This window comes from Phaenicophaeus curvirostris, chromosome 33 (genome assembly GCF_032191515.1).
Source record: "Phaenicophaeus curvirostris isolate KB17595 chromosome 33, BPBGC_Pcur_1.0, whole genome shotgun sequence".
In the NCBI taxonomy this organism is placed as follows: Eukaryota; Metazoa; Chordata; class Aves; order Cuculiformes; family Cuculidae; genus Phaenicophaeus; species Phaenicophaeus curvirostris.
In genome coordinates, this window is record NC_091424.1 from 1,330,353 (window position 1) to 1,351,063 (window position 20,711).

The 20,711-nt window shown below is 52.1% G+C and overlaps 2 protein-coding genes across 2 annotated transcripts in view; both read left to right on the forward strand.

Moving 5' to 3' along the window:
* Positions 1-20,711, forward strand: part of LOC138732511 (scavenger receptor cysteine-rich type 1 protein M130-like) — a 283,984-nt gene that overhangs the window by 165,188 nt on the left and 98,085 nt on the right. The gene's annotated exons all lie outside the window — the stretch shown is intronic.
* On the forward strand, positions 5,987-9,887 carry LOC138732488 (olfactory receptor 14A16-like). Its single transcript, XM_069879096.1, has 3 exons — positions 5,987-6,080; positions 6,920-7,084; positions 8,947-9,887. The coding sequence occupies exons 1-3, from the start codon at positions 5,987-5,989 to the stop codon at positions 9,885-9,887; spliced, it is 1,200 nt and encodes a 399-aa protein (XP_069735197.1).

The window sequence follows — 20,711 nt, forward strand, 5'->3', positions numbered from 1 at the left end:
CCTTCTGCCCCGTGTCTCAGCATCACCTGCAAAGAAACCCCATTCCCAGAGGTTTCCCAGTGGCCACGCTGGTGACCGCTGGGCTCAGGCTGTGGACAACGGAGCTGGCACTCACCCCTGTACGGCTGCACCCAGAGCAGCAGCCACAGCAGCCGAGGGGACAGGAGCCCCTTCATCCCCATCCTGAGCCTCCTGCTCTGCTGGCGCAGCCCTGCTGGACCCCACTCCCTCTCACGGCTCCTGGGGACTCACGGGGAAGTTAACAGGGTGATGTAGCTGCAGATGCCGACCCAGCTTCAGGAGGAGCCAATCAGAGCAGCAGCACCTTTTTAGACATTATCGGGAGTGATCTCCCCTCCAAGGCAGCCCAGTCCTCCAATGAACTTCTCCAGCGCCATTCATGACCATATATGAAGGACACACACGTCACGGTTGCTGCGATGGGGGATTGGCACGGGACAAGCTGTGTGTGGGGAAATGGTCCTGTCACCCCTTGGACCCTGGGATGGCAACTGGGCACACAGAGCCTCTCCTACGTTGGGCTCATCCAAGAACCCAAGAGGTGTGTGTCCAGCGGCACCTGAGCTGTGGGAGGTGTGGAGCTGGGCTGGGATGAGGTCTGTGTCTGGATGGAGAGGAATCAGCCCCTGTGGCTGGCCCAGCCCCACTGTGCTGGGAGCAGCAGCTGGGAAAAGGCCTCAGCCAGGGGCAGAGCTCCCTTCCCAGAGGTGCTGGCTTACTCATTCCCCCCAGCAGACCCCCACGCTGGGCCCTGGCAGGAGCAGGAGCTGGGCCCTGTCCCTTCCCTGGCAGCATCTCTCCTCCCCTGAGGCTCAGCCATGTCCCTGCCTCTCAGCGTGTCACCCAGGGGCCGTTATTCCCCACAGGCGGATCGGGAACTGGAGCCTGCAGGTGCACAAACCACAGCCCACGTGACCTCCCCCCCGCAGCGCCCAGGCAGGAAGTTTGTGGTTTCCTGCTGGCACCAAGCCCGGCACAACCCCGCGGAGCCCCGAGCCACCAACCCCGACTGCTCCACCAGGCCTGAAGGGCTGCTCCTTTGGCTTTGCAGGCACCGTGCTGGGCAGCTCCTGTCACCAGGATCCCCTCTGATGGACACGGCTGCTCCGCACTGACCCCACGGCCGTGGGGAGCATCGGTGACGAGACCTCACACCCTCCTGCTGCCACTCTGTGTACTCAGGGGTGACAGTGATGGTGCCTAAACACCATCCTGCTTCTACCCTGTGTGCTCAGGGGTGACAGTGACCTCAGACCCTCCTCTTTTTGCTGTTCTGGGCTCATGAGTTAAATGGTCACACATGTATGTGCTGTGCATGGGTTCTGCTGGTGATGGTGCCTCCAAAAATCCATATTTAGTGGTGTTTAAATATTATTGTGATGTCATCAGAAGCACCCCCACAAGCCCTGGGCCTGATCATTGCCTAAAAGCTGCTCTGGCACCAGTGCGATCCCGAGCTCGTACACAGCCACGTGACCATCCACCACTCAGCACAGGTGACCTCACAGCATCCACCACTGCCATGTCTGCTCCTGGTCTATCAGGCGTTCAGGTACCACTGGCATCACAAGGAGGTTCACAAGCCACATGCCACCTCCTGCTCTATCATCTGCTCAGGCACCAGTGACCTCACAAACATCTGCACCATCTACAGGCCCTCTTCTGCTCTACCAGCTCCTCAGGGGTGAGTGACCCCATAAGAACCTGCACAACCCACAGGCCTTCTCCTGCCCTATGAAGGAATCAGATACGAAAGACCTCACAAACACCTACACAAGCTTTTGTCCTTCCCCTGGTCTGTTGGCTCCTTGGTGACCTGTGACCTGACAACCACGTATCCATCTATTTGCTCTCTCCCTACTTGTCAGGAACAAGGGACCTCACAAGCTCCTACAAATGCCATGAGTCTCCTCTACTCGGGCAGTGGTGCCCTCACAAGCACACATTGACCTCTTTGCTGTGTGATTGTCTTTTGGGGTGACCCCCACCAACATCAAAACCCTTATGTAATCACTGCCTCCCCCAGCAGGATGGGGGAGACAATCGCAAGGGCAAAAGCAAGAAAACAAAACTCCTGGGTGAAGATAAAGAGAGTTTCATAAGTGGAGGGAAGAAAAATGAAACCAGGGATGGAGAAGAGGTCAGTCCCACCAGCAGAGTGACGTCCAGCCAGTGTCCAAGCAATGGCTGCTTTGGAGAAGCTCCCCTCCCAGTTTTAGTGATTAACAAGGTTCTGTAAGGTGTGTAATTGCTCTTTGGTCCATTTGAGCCACTTGTCCTGATTTTCCCCCTTCCCAGTCTCTTCCCACCCCAAGCTTCCTCGCTCTTGGGCAGAGTGAGAAAGTGAGAAGGCCTTGTCTCTCTGCCAGCTTGGAGTAGCAGGAGCTGCAGTTCCAGTGTGTTATCAGCACCCTGAGCAGAGCACAGACCCACACGGGCTGCAAGCAATAAAATTAACTCCGTCCCACCCAGGCTCTGGGCAATCTCTATCTCTTAATCCATATTGTTTTGTTCTGGTTTGAGCTAGAGCTGAATCAGTTTTCTCAATTTAAACTCAAAGTTCCTGTCCTTGGACACTTCCAGATGTGGGACATCTACAGCTTCTCTGGGCAACCTGTTCCAGCTCCTTGACACCCTCTTTGTAAAATATTTCTTCCTTACACCCAATCTACATTTCCCCTCTTCCTGTTCAAAGCCAATGCCCCTTGTCCAGCCACTACAGGCCTTCGTAAAAAGTCTTTCTTGGCGTGTGACCACTATGATTTCATCTGTAAACCCCCTGGAGAGTACCCAAAGACCTCCCAGGATGGGGTTTGGAGGCCTCAAGCATATGACCAGTGGCCTTCAGGCTCATTGGTGTGGAGACTGCAAGCATTGTAGGATTCGCCTGAGAGTGCTTCAAGGGTGGTTTCTGAGATACTGGAGCTGGTTTTGGCTGCTGTTGGGTGCTTTAATTGGCATCTGAATGCTTGGGCCTTTTTCTCAGGAGCCCCCTCTGACCAGAGCCAAGGTTGGCTCAAGCAGACCCTGCCTGGACATGAGTGACAGGCGTGGGCTAAGCCAGGTCAGGGTGGGAAAGAGCAGGAGCTGAGCTTGCCCTGGAAAGCAAGACGTGCACCAGTGCCCGCTCCTGACAGGGAACCTGCCTGCAGGTATCCCCCTGCTTGGTGGAGCCATCAGGTGCCGGTGTCCCCCTTGGCTAAACTGTGCTGGCAGCTCCCAGCTCGGGGTGTGCAGCCGTGCCAGGTCCATGCCATGGAGGAGAGTCCCTGTCCTCCATCTGCAGCTGAGGCTTCAGCAGCCTTTTCTCTCTACAGGATCCGCTCTGCAGCTTCACAAGCCCCGATGGAAACCAGCAGCCTCCCCTCGTGCACTGATAGCCGAGCCATCCACCACAGTACCCCTGAGAGCTGGACCCAACCCCAGCAGCCACCACTCCTGCCTGGAGAATCATCACGCCCACTCTCCCCACAGCCATCGCTCTCCAACCAGCCCATCCCGCGCATCCATGCTGAAACAGAAGTGCTGGCACTTCAGCCTCCAGACACAGTTGTGATTGAAATGGTCCCTGAACCCTCGCAAAGCCTGCCGGCGTCCCTCCTGCCGTAGGCCCTACCCTAGCAGCCACTGCTCCTGCTGGAATATGGACAAGCCAACCATCAGCCCCCAGCCAGACCATCCCTGGTGTCCCTGTTGCAGAGGAAACAAGCCCACAGTCTCCAGACGCAGCTCAAAATGAGATGAGCCCTGCAGCTCCCCCAGCCCGCAGGCAGTCCTGATGCCATGGAACCAACAGAACCTTGGCTGAAGCCGGTGGAAGAGAAAAGACCCTGCCTGGCTTTGTACAAAGGCGGAAGCAGAAAGAGGAAACTGTGGAGAACCCTGCGACACCACTGAGCAGGAGAAGTGGTGGAAGATGTGGCTGGATTACGGGCTCTCTCCAAGTCCCTTCATGAGCTCCTGTTTGATGGAAATTGGATTGTTTTCCCTCATGAACTCCTCATGGCTGTGGAGTGTGGCTCAAAAAAATGGTGTTCTGGGGACTGACTTGAAGTGAAATGGCACCAGTTGGTTAATTTGAACAATTTTGTGCATTCTAAGGCAGCTTGCAAATATTCAGTCATCTGTTAGATTAAAATATCTCCCGATGCGTGGCGAAAGCAAAGAGAAGCACACTTATAAACTGTGTAATGTGCCTGTCTGGAAGGGAGCAGCATAGTAAGAGACTGGACTCCAGTAACACCTTTGACACCATCTCCCTCAGCTTTCTCCTGGAGAAGCTGGTGGCTCGTGTCTGTTGCAGGCATTCTCTGCACTGGGTGAAAACTGTCTGGGTGGCTGAGCCCAGAGAGTTGTGGAGAATGGAGCTCAATCCAACTGGTGGCCAGCCACAAGCAGTGTCCCCAGGGCTCTGTCTTGGGGCCAATCTTGTTCAATACCTTTATCCACAATCTTGGTGAGGGGATCAAGTGCTCCTTCAGTCAGTTTGGAGACGTCACCAAATTGTGTCAAGGTGTTGGTCTGGTAGTGGTCAGAAAGGCTCTGCAGAGGGACCTGGGAGCCTCCTGTGACCCAACTCTTCTGTAAACCTTCAACAACTGAACTCTTCTGCGACCCCACTCTTCTATGACTCTTCTATGATGTGGATCCTCTATGATCTGAGCATTCTATTAGCAGACAGCCCTAAACCATGAGTCTTCTGTGAACCAAACCTTCTATGACCCAACTCTTCTCTGACCCTTCTATCACTTGACTCCTCTAAGTTTCTTCTATGACTCGAATCTTCTGTGATCCAGCTGCTCTATGACCTCAATAATCTATGACCCAACCCTTCTATGGCCCAGCCTTTTGATGACCTAAGAGTTCTATGGCTTGACTCTTCTATGACCCGATGCTTATATGACCTTTCTATGACTCTGTCATGACCCAAGACTTCTGAGTCCTGTCTCTTCTTTGACCAGACTCTTCTATAAAAGACTCTTCTAAGTCCCATCTATGACTCAACTCTTCTCAGAGCCTTCTATCACACAGCACTTCTATAAATGTTCTACAACTGAACTCATTCATGACCTGACTCCTATCACCATACTCTTCCATCACTCCTCTGTGGCCCGAATCTTCTGTGACCTCCGTCTTCTATGACCCAACACATCTAAAACACGAGTCTTCTATGAACCAAACATTATGAAAGGCAGCTGTGAGAAGCGGGGTTGTTTAGCCTGGAGAAAAGGAGGCTGAGGGAGACTTTAGCACTATCTACAACTGCCTGAAAGGAGGTTGTAGCAAGGTGGATGTTGGTCTCTTCTCCCAAGTGACAGGTGATAGGATGAAAGGAAATGGCCTCAAGTTGCACCAGGGGAGGTTTAGGGTGGACATCAGGAAAAATTTCTTCACAGGAAGGGTTCTCAGGCAGTAGCAGAGGCTGTCCAGGGAGCCGGTAGAGTTGTGGTCCCTGGAGTTATTTAAAAGATGAGGTGATGAAGTGCTCAGAACTCTTATCTAACCCTCTATGACTTTCTATGACCTGACTTCTCAATGACTCTTCTGTGACCAAACATCATTTTTACCCATATATATTATGATCAAACCCTTCCACAACACAACTCTTACATGACCCAACCTGTCTGTAACCTTCTATGACTCATATATTCTCTGAACGGACCCTTCTATGACCGAACACTACTACAAACCAAATAAACTCACACTTCAATGACTCGAGTCTTCCATGACTCAAATATTCCATGACCCTTTTATGATCCAAATTTTCTATGACCCAAGAATTCTACTACCCAACTCTGCTATGAGACGACTATGAGCCAACACTTCTATGAACCTTCTGTGACTGAACTCTATGAACTGACTCTTCTAAAACCTGATTCTTCCTACACCCCAGATTCCTGTGACCCTTCTAGAACCTACACTTTTATGACCCTAACCTTCTAGGATCCAACTCTTCTGCACTTGCATGGAGCTGTGTGAGAGCCTTGGCGTCTCCCATGACTCTACAGGCCTGAGTTTGGAATTCCATGGAACAACTGCTTCCAATTTGATTCAGCAATGTGAGAATGTCCATGGCACCAGTGACATTGTAGCTAAAGCCAGATCTGCCTGCCCACGGCCAGGGGTCAGGGCTTGGACATTCTGCTTCACCAAGCAATCCCAGGCTTTTCTCAGCATCACAGCTGCCTGCACAGCGCCTTTACCTTCATGCAATCATGGCCTCCAATTATCAGCACTAACGAGTCCCTGGGGAATGCTGTGTTAGTAACAATCCTCATTGAGACCAATAAATGCTTCAATGTACTCTGAGTTGTGTTCTTGACTTCTTGAGAGCTTTGCTCAATGTCCTCTCAGCAGCTGAGGTTCAAGGACTCATCAGCAAATCTACCCTGGGTCTCATTAAAATACAGAAAGCCTTAACAAGCTCTTTCTCTTTCTGGCATTTTCTTCAGGTCTTCAAGCCTTGTACATCTCCCAGGAGTAATTTCCCAGTGTGGTTAGAGAGGAAGATTTCAAAATGCACCCAAGAAAAATACGTTCAGATAATGTTTATATATCACTAATTTTCAGCTCAGAGAACAGAAAACAGAAGCATCCTCCAATGGGTGTTGATGCCAAGTGTCACCTCGTGGTCTGGGCAGCATGGAAAAGAATCCCTTGAGGTCTGACCCTGCATGGACAGCCTTGCTCCTCACCTCCCCAGCCCCACCATTTCTGGCAGTGACCACATGGAACTTGCATCCCTTTTCCTTACATCCCTTTCCATTCTGACAGCTTGGGGAAATGAGATCATTCTCTGTCACTTTCCTGGTGGCACAACCCCCCTTCTCCTCCACCCCAGTGATTCTCCTTCACAATTAATGCAGAAACATTGTAAGAAATAAGTTTCTTTTCCCAGATGAGGGAGGGAACATCAGGGACGGCTTCAGCCTATTTCTCAGCGGGTTCCCGTGGAGCCCCAGGGACACCTCGAGGGAGCCCAGAGGGGGCAGAGAAATCGCTGCCTTGGGCTGCTCCTCTGCTGCTGAGCTGGGCTGGGCTCCTGTCAGGGAGGGAGCTGGTGGCAAGTGGGCGGCGCTACAAAGAGCCAGGTCTGTCCAGGAGCAGCTCCTCTGCAAAGCCCAGCAGGGCTGAGGGCACTGCCTGCAGGCAGGGAGGGGAGAGGAGGGAGCAGAGAGAGGGGAAAAGCAGGGTGGGGTGGGAGGATGCTGAGAGCTCCCTGACAGAGGAACCCTCACAGGACTTCTCAAGGTGAGTCTCTGGCTGTAGAACAATGCAGGAGCCATTCCTGGAGGGATCTCCTGAAGGGAGCACATCCAACAACTCATGGTATTTGTAAATACAAATATCTCACTTTCTTTAGGGCAGAGGAGGACGACGTGAGGGACTCCACACTGAACCATCAGAAAGACAGAACACAAGAGCTGCCTTCTGCTGATGGCTCTGGAGGTATAAAGGTGGATCTGCACCACTGAATTCCTCAGAGCTGTCCTTCCAAACAGGGTACCTGTGTCCCAGTGTGCTGGGACAGAGATTCTGCACCTTCCAGGCTCAGCACTCAGCCTGCCAGGGCAGTTGATCCTGGTGAGGTGGGGAGAAACTGTCAGTGGAAGGAGAAACTCACAGCAAGGCAGAATCATTCTGCTTCGAAGAGCTCTGGGTCACTCCTAGAATATTTCCAAATAGATGTCTCAAGGAGAAGGTCAAGGCAAGGATTGCTATAAAGGTAAGGATCTTCCCTGTGACTGTGCTTTCTGTTTCCTTTTCCCGGGGATTAGAGGGGGTGAGAGAAAAGCAGAAGTATAAATTAAGCACTCCATGTTTATTTGGTCCCTGAGATTCCTGGACTGCAGTTCTGAGTGAACTTTAGGTCAGTCAAGACCATAGTAAAATGTCTTCAGTAAGTTCTCTGCCTATGGACAACACCAGCCTCACCTCTGCTGGACCCATCAGGTTGTTCAGCCCTTTTCCACCTGCAAACAGGAACCCGCGCCCAGGCAGTGACCTGTAAACAGGCAGGTTTGTGTAAGGGAGTGCAAAGCCTCTGCCCTCAGGGCTCTGGGCTCCAAGGCTGAGCCCCCTTCTCTGCAGCTACAGCTCCAGTGCCCTCTCCAGAGCCCAGGGGCTGAGAGAAACTGCCTGTCAAGGTTGGTGTCTGGGAGGAGATGAGCACAGCTGGGGTAAGGGAGCACTGTCTGTGTGCCCGGCTGCCTCTGCCCTGGCCTCCCACAGCCAGACCCTCACTCTCTTTGTCCCTGTTTATCCCCTGGTCTCTGTTCTTGCTGTTGTTCTCTGGTTCTTGCTGCCAGGCTCTGGGGATGGGAGTTTCAGCTGCAGAGTCACCCTCTGAACTGGTTGCTCTGTTCCTGCAGTTGTGTCCATGGGAACCTGTGTCCCAGCTTTGCTCTGAGCTGTGAGACACTGGGGAATATAGTCAGTGCGTCTGGGGAAGGAGCTGAATGTCCCTTCAACAAATGGCATGATGAGGACACTTGGCTTTCCTTGAGCTGTCCTTCCAAGCTGTGAACTTCCCTCCCGGATGCAAAGCTATTTTATCACATCTTTGTGCTACGTGAAGGCCCCTTGAGATGAGCAGAGATGCAACGAGAGAGAAATGCTGTTTTGTTTCTGAAATGAGCCGTGTGTGTCCTGGGCTGAAAGTGGGGGCTGAGACTTTAGGAAAGGGTGAGATATTAGGTGGTGTGAGGTGGATCCCTCTGCAGGGCTGACTCCTCGCAGCTAGCAGGCAGAGGGCCTGGTCCTCCGGCACATTCAGCCAGCACCAAGAAGGGTTCCTTGAACGGAGTTGAAGGAAGGGCTTAGAGAAACTGAAAAGCAGTGGCAAGGGTGAGGTGTGAGAAATGGCTTTAATTTTACTCAAAGAAGTCCCCCCTCACTTATTACTGAAATTTTCTTTTTGTTCAGTGCTTCACATACAAAGGCAGAAGATGTCCAACAGCAGCTCCATCACCCAGTTCCTCCTCCTGGCATTCACAGACACACGGGAGCTGCAGCTCTTGCACTTCTGGCTCTTCCTGGGCATCTACCTGGCATCTCTCCTGGGCAACGGCCTCATCATCACCACCATCGCCTGTGACCACCACCTCCACACCCCCATGTACTTCTTTCTCCTAAACCTGTCTGTTCTTGACCTGGGCTCCATCTCAACCACTGTCCCTAAATCCATTGCCAATTCCTTCTGGGACACCTGGACTATCTCCTACATGGGATGTGTTGCCCAAGTCTTCTTTGTGGTTTTCTTATTTGCTGCTGAATATTCTCTTCTGACTGTCATGTCCTACGACCGCTACATTGCCATCTGCAAACCCCTGCACTACGGGACCCTCCTGAGCAGCAGAGCTTCTGTCCACATGGCAGCAGCTGCCTGGGGTGCTGCATTTCTCTACGCCCTGCTGCACACAACTAATACATTTTCCCTGCCCCTCTGCCAGGGCAGTGCTGTGAAACAGTTTTTCTGTGAAATCCCACAGATCCTCAAGCCCTCCTGCTCACACTCCTACCTCAGGGAAGCTGGACTTCTTATGGTCAGTGCCTTAGTAGCATTGGGCTGTTTTGTTTTCATTGTGGTTTCTTATGTGCAGATCTTCAGGGCTGTGCTGAGGATCCCCTCGGAGCAGGGACGGCACAAAGCCTTTTCCACGTGTCTCCCTCACCTGGCCGTGGTCTCCCTGTTTGTCAGCACTGCACCATTTGCTTATCTGAAACCCTCCTCCAACTCCCCTCCATCCCTAGTCATTGTGTTGTCAGTTCTGTACTCAGTGGTGCCTCCAGCACTGAACCCCCTCATCTACAGTTTTAGGAATCAGCAGCTCAAGGGTGCAGTATGGAATCTGATATCTGGATAGTTCTCTGAAGCAATGATCTGTTCATCACCACCTGCATAGTAGTTATCATGAAACTCATGGAATCCAAGACTCGCTTCTGTATTTTTTGTTGGTGTTGCTGGTTTTTCACTTGTGATCATCTTGTCATCCTGTTTTTAATTCACTTTCTTCTTCTCTTGTCTTACTGATTGACTGTGGAAATAAGGAGCTGTACTCTCTGTGTATTTAAACATAATAAAGGGATATTCAATGACTTTTGTGTCCTGCTGTCTTTCCTCCAAGGCCTTTTTGGCGCTGTAGGGACAGTTCCTGTGGGCATGGGTGGAGGGGAAAAGAGTCCCGACACGGCAGCACTGCCAGGCACCAGCGTTTTGTCTCCCAGCGCTTTCCTCTCTCCACTTCCACAATCTCCTCCTCACCCCTTGCCTTGCTGTAAGGCCTGAGGGCTCTGAGCTTAGTCCCAGCCTTGCTGCGTGGCAGTGCTGTGCCCGCAGGCAGGGACAGGCAGTGCACACTTTTGGGACAGAGCTGAGTCCACAACAGCCTTTCCATAGACCGAAGGGAATCTCCGCAGGGCAGTGAGGAGCTGAGGTCATGAACCTCATCTGGTTCACTGTGTCTTGAGCAGGAGAGTATGGTGATGTCCATGTGTAGTAAAAGAAGCCTCCTTTCATCTGGCCAAGTCCTGGGAGGGTAATGGATGTGCCTGGTGTTATGAGATCTATTGTATCTCAGAAATTCATAATCCTTTGAGGCACATATAGATCCCAAGGGGGCCGTGTGGCCAGTTCTGTCTCTGAAAGTGTCAGACGAGAAGCAAGAACATGGCTGGGAAGATCTTCTGCCAAAGTACCCATAGATTTGATTAGAAAGGAAAAGTTCTTTATGATGATCAAGTCCAATTATAAACCTAACAGAGCTAAGTTGTTCCCGTCCAACCATGTCCCATAGGAATAACCTACGTGTTTCTAAATACCTCCAGGCAAGGTGACTCTGCCACTTCCCAGCCACTTCCAATTCTTGACAACATGGCTGGTGAAGAAATTTTTCCTAACATCCAGACTAAACCTCCCCTGGTGAAACAGGTGGCCATTTCCTCTTGTTACTTGGAAGAAGGGACCAGCACCCACTTCTCTAAAACCTCTTTTGTGTTAATTGTAGAGAGTAATTGGGTCCTCCCTCAGCCTCATCTCCAGACTTCAGCTTCTCCTTCCCCAGCTCTGTTCCCCTTCTCTGCATGTGCTCCACCCAGTGGTTGTCTGACTTGTACTGAGGGACCCAAAGCTGAACCCAGGACTGAAGGTTTGGCCTCACCAGTGCTGAGTGCAGGGGGTCGATCTCCTCCCTGCTCCTGTTGGCCACATCATTGCTGATACAAGGCAAGACCCGAAACTTAGCTGTGTTGAATCTCATACAATTGGCCTCCACCCATGGATCTGGACTGTCCAAGTCCCTCTGCGGAGCCTTCCTGCAATCAAACAGATCAACCCTCTCACCCAATTTTGTGTCATCTGCAAACTGACTGAAAGACCGCTTGATCCCCTCATACAGATCATCAATAAAGACATTCAACCAGACTGGCTCAAAAACAGAGCCCTGGGGATGCCGCTTGTGACTGACCACCAAATGGGTCTGTTCATCACAACTCTCTGGGCACAGCCATCCAGCTGATTTTTACCCGGCAAAGAGAACACCCCTCCAAGACATTAGCCCTCAGCTTCTCTAGCAGGATGTTGTGACAACGTCAAAGACTTTACTGAAGACCAGGTAGACAATATCCACAGTCTTTCCCTCATCCACTAGGTGGGTCCCCTGGTCATGGAAGAAGATCAGGTTGGCCAAGAAGGACCTGCCTATCATGAACCTTTGCTGGCTGGGCCTGATCCCCTGGCTGACCTGCACTTGCCTGGAGAGTGCACTCAGGATCATCCCCTCAATAATGTTCCCCAGCACTGACATGAGGCTGACAGGCCTGTAGTTCCCCAGATCCTCCTTCTGACCTTTCTTTTAGTTGGGTGTCACACTGGTAATCCTCCACTGATAAATGAAAGAGAGTGGCTTGGCAAGTACCTCTGCCAACTCTGTCTGTACTCTTGGGAGAATCCCATCCAGCCCACAGACCTGTAAGTGTCCAGGTGGCGTAGCAGGTCCTTGACTGCATCCTCCTGCTCTCCATCCCTGTCTGTCAGCTCAGGGATGCCTCCTGGCATTCACAGACACCCAAGAGCTGCATCTCTAGCACTTCTGCAAAGGGATCTGAACTGGCTGGACCACTGGGCTGAGTCCAATGGCATGAGGTTTAACAAGGCCAAATGCCAGATCCTGCACTTGGGGCACAACAACCCTATGCAGTGCTACAGACTAGGAGAAGTCTGTCTAAAAAGCTGCCTGGAGGAGAGGGACCTGGGGGTGTTGGTTGACAGTCGACTGAACATGAGCCAGCAGTGGCCCAGGTGGCCAAGAAGGCCAATGGCATCTTGGCTTGGATCAGAAACGTTGTGACCAGCAGGTCCAGGGAGGTGGACCATGCAGCTTTTCATCCATGCCTTGATCTGAGGTGGGACCCTTAGAGCAGATTCTGGCCATGCCAGAAGGCAGAGGCAGTGCCTGGTGGCACAGGGCGAGCACCTACAGGGTGTGAGCTCTGCCCTGGCTCAGCTCTGGGTTTGGTGTGGGAAACAAAAAGACAGGAAAGATGAGCTTGGTTTCTGCTTTGGTGTGTTCAAAGTCTTCCTCTGGCCAGTGCTGCTCCCGTGCTGCGTGCTGGCATTCCCCTCCTGGAGAAGCACACATATGCTTGGACTTCTGCCACTCTCCCTGTGCACGGAGGCTACAGGGGGAGCTTAGACAATATTTGTCTTTGTCTGGTGAAAGCAAAGCTATGGGAGCCTTCTTCTTTCTGTGCCTGGTTTCTTTGTGCAGCAGAGATGGCTTCTCCCTCTGCTTTTCCTCAATGGGGACCACTCTTTGGCCAGAGAGCAGGCTGGATGTTCACCAGAAGAACCTCTGTCTCTGAGCAGCCTGGGACACCGGCCCTACCCGGGGACTCTGCTGGCCTCTCCCGTGTCCCGAGGAAACAGCTTTGCTTTTCCTTTACAGACATTCTATCCACAGAAGAAATTCACCAGAGTCCCCTCCCAGTCTGGGCTCACCGAGTCCTCCAAGGAGAAGAGCCCTGCCCGTCCTCCGCGAGGGCCACCTGCATTCAGAAATATCCCTCTCCCCAGAAAGGAACAGTCTGCTGGGGACCCTTAAAGAGAAAAGCCCTTTCTCTTCCCCTGGCACAACCAGCTTCCCAAAACTTAACTAGACTTAACCAAATTAAATGAATTAACAAGTCTTAACCAGACTTTACCAACTTAATAAGACTTATCCAGACAAAACTGACCTAAAAATTCTAAACCAGTCTAAACAAGTCTAAACAGACTTATAAATGACATAAGCACCCTACAGCAGACTTAAGCACTCTAAGCCAGACTTAACCACCTTATCCCAGACTTAACCAGTCTAAACTGCCTTATACCAGACTTAACCAGTCTAAACGGTTCTAAACTAACTCAAATCAGACTTATCTGCCTTATAGAAGACTTAACCACTTTAAACCAGTCTAAACCAGTCTAAAACAACTTATACCAGACTTAACCAGTCTAAACAGCCTTATATCTGACTTAACTGCCTTATACCAGACTTAACCAGTCTAAACCGTTCTAAACTAACTCATATCAGACTTATCTGCCTTATAGAAGACTTAACCACTTTAAACCAGTCTAAACCAGTCTAAAACAACTTATACCAGACTTAACCAGTCTAAACAGCCTTATATCTGACTTAACTGCCTTATACCAGACTTAAACAGCTTATACCAGACTTAACCAGACCTAATCATTCTAAACCTCATTATACCAGACTTAACCGCGTTATACCAGATTTAACCAGACCAAACCGACTAAACCGACTTTACCAAATTAACTGACTAACCAGACATAACTGACTTAACCTGTTAAGTCTGTTTAAGGCTTGTTAATCTGGTTAAGTCTGCTTAGGTCGGTTAAGTCAGTGAAGTCTGGTTAAGACTTCTATGAGGTGAATATATCTTGTATAAGGTGGTTTAGACTTGTTTACACTTGTTTAGACTGGTTATGTCTGGTATAAGGTGGTAAAGTCTGGTATAAGGTGGTTAAGTCTGGTTTAGACTGGTTAAGTCCTGTACAAATCTGTTAAGTCTGGTATAAGGCGATTTAGTCTGGTTTTGACTGATTAAGTCTGGTATAAGGCAGGTTAGACTGGTTTAGACTGGTTAAGTCTGGTATAAGGAGGTTAAGTCAGGTATAAGGCGGTTAATTCTGCTAAAATGCAGTTAAGCCTGGTTTAGACTAGTTAAGTCTGGTATAAGGCAGTTAATTTTAGTATAAGGCAGTTAAGTGTAGTATAAGGTGGTGTAGACTTGTTTAGAGTGGTTGAGAGTGGTTTAGACTGGTTATGTTGGTTTAGTCTTGTTAAGACTTATTAAGTTGGTTAAGTTGGTTAAGTCAGTTAAGTCAAAAAAGTCTGGTTAACTTGATCAAGTCAGTCAAGTTGGTTAAGTCTGGTTAGGTTTGTTAAGTTGGTGAAGTCGGTAAAGTTTGTTAAGACCTTTTATTCGGTAAAGTCTGGTTAAGTCTGGTTAATTCTCTCCCCCCTCTCCCCTCTCTTCCCCTCCCTACTCTCCCCCCCTCCCTTCCCCTTTCCCCTCTCCCCCTCTCCCCCCTCCCCCTCTCCCCCTCTCCCCCCTCCCCACCTCCACCCTCTCCGCCCTCTCTCCCCTCTCCCCCCTTTCTCCCTTCCCACCTCCACCCTCTCCGCCCTCTCTCCCCTCTCCCCCCTTTCTCCCTTCCCTCCCCTCTCCCTTCTCTCTCCTGTCTCCGCTCTCTTCCTCTCCCCCTCCCCCTCTCTCCCTCTCCCCCCTCCCCCTCTCTCCCCTCTCCCCACTCTCCCTTGTCCCTGCTCTCCCCTCTCTCACCTCTCCACCTCTACTCCCTCTCCCCCTCTCTCCCCCTCTCTCCCTTCCCCCTCTCCTCTCCTCGTCTCCCCCTCCTCCCCTCTCCGCTGTCTCCCCCTTCCCCCTCTCCTATCCCCCTCCCTCTCTCCCCCTTTATCCCCCTTCCCTCTCTCCCCTCTCCCCCATCTCCCCCCCTCGCCCCCTCCCCCCTTCACCTCTCTCCTTTCTCCCCCCGTCCCCCGTCCCCCTCCCTATCCCGTCTCCCCCTTCTGCCTACCCCCTGTCCCCTCTCCCCCCTCTCCCCTCTCCTCCTCCCCTCCCCTCTCTCCCCTCTCCCCCTCTCTTCCCTCTCTCCCCTCTCTCTCGTCTCCTCCCTCCCCCTCTCCCCCCTCTCCCCTCTCTCCCCTCTCTCCCGTCTCCTCCCTCCCCCTCTCCCCCCTCTCCCCCCTCTCCACCCACTCTTCCCTCTCTCCCCTCTCCCCCCTCTCCCGCCTCTTCCCTCTCTCCCATCTCCCCTCTCCCTCTCTCCCATCTCTCCTCTCCCTCTCTCTCCCTTCCCCTCTCCCCTCTCTCCCTTCCCCCTCTTCCCCCTCCCCCTCTCCCCCATCTCCCCACTCTCCCTTGTCCCCCTCTCCCCTCTCTCCCATCTCCACCTCTGCCCCTCTCCCCCCTCTCCCCTTCCCCTCTCTACACTGCCCCTCTCTCCTCTCCTCCTCTCCCCCTCTCCCACTCCCCCTCTCCCCCTCTCCTCCCTCTCCTGTCCCCCCTCTCCCTCTTTCCCCCTCTATCCCCCTTCACTCTCTCCCCTTTCTCCTATCTCCTCCCTCGCCCCCTCCCCCTTTCCCCTCTCTCCTTTCTCCCCCCTCTCCCCTCCCCCTCTCTCCTCTCCCCTTTCCCCTCTTCTCCCTGCCCCGTCCCCCCTTTCCCCTCCCTCCCCTCACCTCCTCTCTCCCCTCTCCCCTCTCCCCCCTCCCCTGTCCCTCCTCCCCTCTCCCTCTCCCCTCTCCCCCTCCCTCCTCCCCTCTCCCCCACCTCTCTCCCCCTCTCTCTCTCCTCTCCCCCCTCTCTCCTTCCCCCTTCCCCTCTCCCCTGTCCCCCCTCTCCCCTCTCCCCCTTCCCCTCTCCCCATTATCTCCCCTCTCCCCCCTCTCCCCTCCTCCTCTCCCTCCCTTTCCCCTCTCCCGCTCTCTCCCTTCTCCACTCTCTCCCCTCTCCCCCTCCCCCTCTCTCCTCTCCCCACTCTCCCCCCTCCCCCCTCCCCTGTCTCCTCTCTCCTCCCCCTCCTCCCCCCTTACCCCCCCTCCCCTCTCTCCTATCTCTCCCCTCTCCCCTCAACCCAACTCCACCCAACCTAATCTAACCCACGATTCTGATTCCATTAAGGTGTAGACCTTGCAGCCAGTGGATGGTAGACCTTCCAGCCGGTCGTAGGTAAACCTGGTGGTCGATGAGGCGTAGACCTGGCGGCCGGTGCGAGGTAGATTTGTCATCTGTCACTGGAGCCAAGGAAATCTGATGGCCATCACTGTCTGCCCCGGAGCACTGGGAGGCACTGGGAGGCACTGGGAGGCACTGGGCATCCCTTGGAGTCACTGGGAGGGACTGGGATGCACTGGGAGTGACTGGGAGGGTTTGGGAGTCACTGAGAAGCACTGAGAGGGACTGGGAGGCACTGGGAGTCACTGGGAGGGACTGGGAGGGACAGAGGTGGAAGTCTGGTATCTCTTGTAACACCCTCCTGGGTGTTAGTCAGTGTCTACTTTCTGGCCGTGCTTTTGCTCTTGAGATGCTTCTCAAATCTCAGCCCACTCAATTGATCTGACTGAACCAGAAAGGTTTCTCTGCCTTCTGCTGTGAACAAATGCCCTTGTCACATTTGCAGGGATTCGCTTACTTCCCTGAACTCCTTTGTGATGGCCCTAAAGTGAAGTGTTTTCAGAACATACCCTTCAGGGCACCGGAGCTCAGAACACCCTTCCTGAGAAGCACTTGCTTGATTATTGGGTTGGGTTTTTTTGCTCCATTTCTTTCCTGAATGGTGACTGGTCAGTGTGCAGTTTGTCTTTGCAGCCCCAGTGACTGTCATGGTAAAGAGAATCCTTCTGTATAACTGTGTCCTTCCCTGCCCTTGGGACTTCCTTGTCCCACCAAAGCTGAAAAGGACTGGGTCCCATCCCTCCACTCTGGGTACCTTCGTTGGTACTGGTGTTGTCTCAGTGCCTAAAACATTGGATTCTGACCAAAGAAGCCTTCAGCACTTGAGCCACTAACTCAAACAACCCTTCCTGTCCTTTAGTGAGGGTTCGTGCAGTTCTTGATTTCCTGCTCTGAAACCATTCAGCCAACAGGAGATCTTCTTAGGGTGTCCAACACAGCCAGGATCAGGACAATAAAGCCTTTTCCCACTAGGATCCCCAGATAACAACAGGTATGACGAGGCAATGGTATGGGTTGGAGCAGCCATGGGCAGATCAAGGAATTGTGGGGTGATAGATTCCTTCTGCGAGACACGTAGGACTGTTAGTGTGGGGACAAATAGGAGTCAGAGGAACTAATGAGTGAGGAACTGCCCACCCACAGCCTGGGTATCTCAGTCACAATAAAATAAGTAAATAAGAACTGAAAAGTGGTTCATTTGACCCAAAGGTCTGACTTGGGTGGCACACAGTGGTGTCTGCAGAGCATGAGGAAGCTGTGGGCAGTTCCTTACGCTCCCAAGTCTGGAACTGGTATTACAAGGTGATACAAGATGCTCATCCGTCCCAAGTTGTGCTGCCTCTATAACCACATTTGGATTTTTGGTTTTTGTTTGGTTTTTTTCTGATGCCATTACCATGGTAACAATGGAAAGCTGTGAAATTACTGGTGTGTTTTGGGTTCAAGTGAGCATTCCAGAGAGGTTTTAACTTTGGGGTTGAGTTTCTGAGAACATCTTCACTGTCTCCCTCATCTTGCTAACAGCACATTGGTTTTGTCAATGGTTAATTCCTCGACCATCAAGAATCCACTCAGCAGCATTCCTTTCCTTCCAAAAATGCACCTGTTCTTCTGCCCAAATCAGCACCAACAAATCTCTCCAATGTAAGCTCTTTATCAAACTTTTGTCTCCACAAATTCAACTCCTTTTGATATGAAACTGAAGAGCTTTTTACTCCAAGCACAGGTTTTCATCATTTCAATTTTTTAATCATCATTTTTGGGGCTGAAAGCCCCCAGAGGAGCCAAAGCCTTCCTTTCTTGGCTATGGCTGTTGTCTCTGAGACTGATGCCAGTGAGGAAGCCCCTTATCCTTACAATACCAGGGTCTCGTGGCCTCCTCATCCCCACTCAGGAGCCTGGGAGGTGTTTTTCTACAGTCCAGCCCTTGACATTGCTCATCCTCACATCCCACTGCCCAGGAAGAGCCCTGAGGATTGAGTGAGGGACAGGATTTCCCTTCCCAGGGTCCCGGGGACAGGGCTTAGCCATTTGTTTATAGGGTTGTTACCTGGCCCTTTGGAATGATGAAACACATCCAGGTTTACTCAGCATCGGAGCCACTTTTACCTTGCTTTTCCCAACCTTTCAGCATTGCCTTCAATTTTCTTCTCTAACTGGGTCCTGGAGATGCTTTCTCAGCAGTGCCCTTAGTGGGACCCATTAACACTACAAGAAACTTTGGAGCTCGAACTTGACTTTTACATCTTGAGAAGTTTGTTCAAATTCCGCTGAGGGTGTGAGATTCAGGGACTTGACATCCAATCCTCCAGAGGGGTCATTAAAATGCCCTGGGCTGCTCCTCTGCTGCTGAGCTGGGCTGGGCTCCTGGGAGTGAGGGAGCTCATGGCAAGTGGGCAGCACTACAAAGAGCCAGGTCTGGCCAGGAGCAGCTCCTCTGCAAAGCCCAGCAGGGAGAAGGGAACTCCAATGCTTTCTGAGAGAGACGAGCAAGGCAGACAGAGCTTAAAGGTGATCAGGATGATGACTGAGGGCTTACTGGAGGAGAAATCTTCACAGTCCTGGACACAGTAAGTCTGGGTGCAGGGCAAAGCAGGTGTAGTTCCTTGTGGCATCTCCTAAACCTGGCCCAGCCCCAGCTCCTGAGATCTGTGAGGAGGGGGCTCTTGTGAGGCAGTTTGGAAGGGCTGTGAAGCCAGGGGGTGCAGCCAGGGGTGCTCCAGGCTGTCCTTGTGAGCAGGGTCCCTGCACTCAAGGCTCTGGGTGTGGGGAAGGGACTCTGCTGCCTGCCAGGGTCAGCGTTCAGCCTGTCTGGGGAGCTCCCCATGGAGCTGTGGAGAGAAGCTGTGGGTGGAAGAAGCGACCACCGACAGGGCAGGGCAGGATCCTTCTGCTGTCAAGAGGGTTCTCTGTGCATCAGGGCTGCTCCCAGCTCCAGGTCAGCACCAGGAAATTTCCCAGAGGAAATTTTGAGCGGAAGAGAAAGAGTTTTCCTGAGTCTGTGTTTTAAATTTTCTCCTCTGAGGGCAGGGGCAGGAAGAGGGGGAGGGAAAACAAAATAGAAAAGCAGTTTTCAAGGTTGAACAAGTCCTTGAGACTCCTGAGCTATGTCTTGAGTGGTTAGTTGCTCTGCTAACAGCCTCCTAAAGTGCCTTTAGTCACTCCTCTGCCCATGTACCAGCATCACCTCTGCTGAAACCATCAGGTTGCTCTGCCTTTTGGAATGTCCAAAGAGGATCCTGCATGCAGGCAGTGCCCAGGAAGCGAGCAGGTTTATGTAGAGGAATGCCCAGAGTATGGGATGGGGTCCGTGAGCAGGGAAAAGACAGGGGACAGGGAAACAGCTCCAAGGAGGAAGTTCTCAATGCACCAGGGATAGGATCAAAGATAGATTAAACCAGAGATGTTGTCCAAGGGAGATTTCAGAGTGTTCTGTGTGATCCCCTGCAGTGCAGCCCCTTCCTCTGAGCAAGCCCCCTTGTCTCCTCTCCCACCCAGCAAAGCCTCTGCCCTCAGGGCTCTGGGCTCCAAGGCTGAGCCCCCTCCTCTGCAGCCACAGCTCCAGTGCCCTCTCCAGAGCCCAGGGGCTGAGAGCAACTGCCTGGCACGGTTGGTGTCTGGGAGGGGGTGAGCACAGCTGGGGAAGGGGAACGCTGTCTGCATGCCCAGCTGCCTCTGCCCTGGCCTCTCACAGCCAGACCCTCACTCTGTTCCACCCTGTTTCCCTCCTGTCTCTGTTCTTGCTGTTGTTCTCTTGTTCTCACTGCCAGGCTCTCTGGGGATGGGAGTTGCAGCTGCTGAGTCACCCACTGCCCTGGTGCCTCCTTTCCTGCAGTTGAATCCATGGGAACCCACGTCCCAGGTTTCCTGTAAGCTGTGGGGCTGTGGGCAATGCAGTCAGTGGGTCTGGGGAAGGAGCTGAATCTCCCTTCATCAAATGACATCATGATGACAGTTAACTATCCTTGAGGTTTTCTTCTAAGCTGGGAGCTTTCCTCTAGGATGCAAACCTGTTCTATCCCATGTTTGTGTTACATGAGAGCCCTGTGGAGAAGTGCAGAGATGCTTTGAGAGAGAAAATGCTCTTGGGTTTGTGAAATGAGCTGTGTGTGTCCTGTGATGAAAGTGGGGTGCTGAGACCTTAGGCAAGGGTGAGCCACTGAGTGGTGTGAGGTGGATCTCTTTGCTCTCAGAAGGGCCTGGTGGCTTTTCAGGGTGACACAAGAGTGTGATCCCCCTCTGTGGGCATAAAGATTCCACTATGGCATGTATGCTGGGGCAAGCAATGGATGCCTTGATGTACCTGAGATATTAGCAGCAAGCAGGGAGCAAACAGCCGATGTTCTCATGCTCACTAGCTTGTTGAGACCTTGGAATCTTTATTAAGACCCATGGGTTAATAGGAAAGGAATGCACTAGGTGGAAAACAG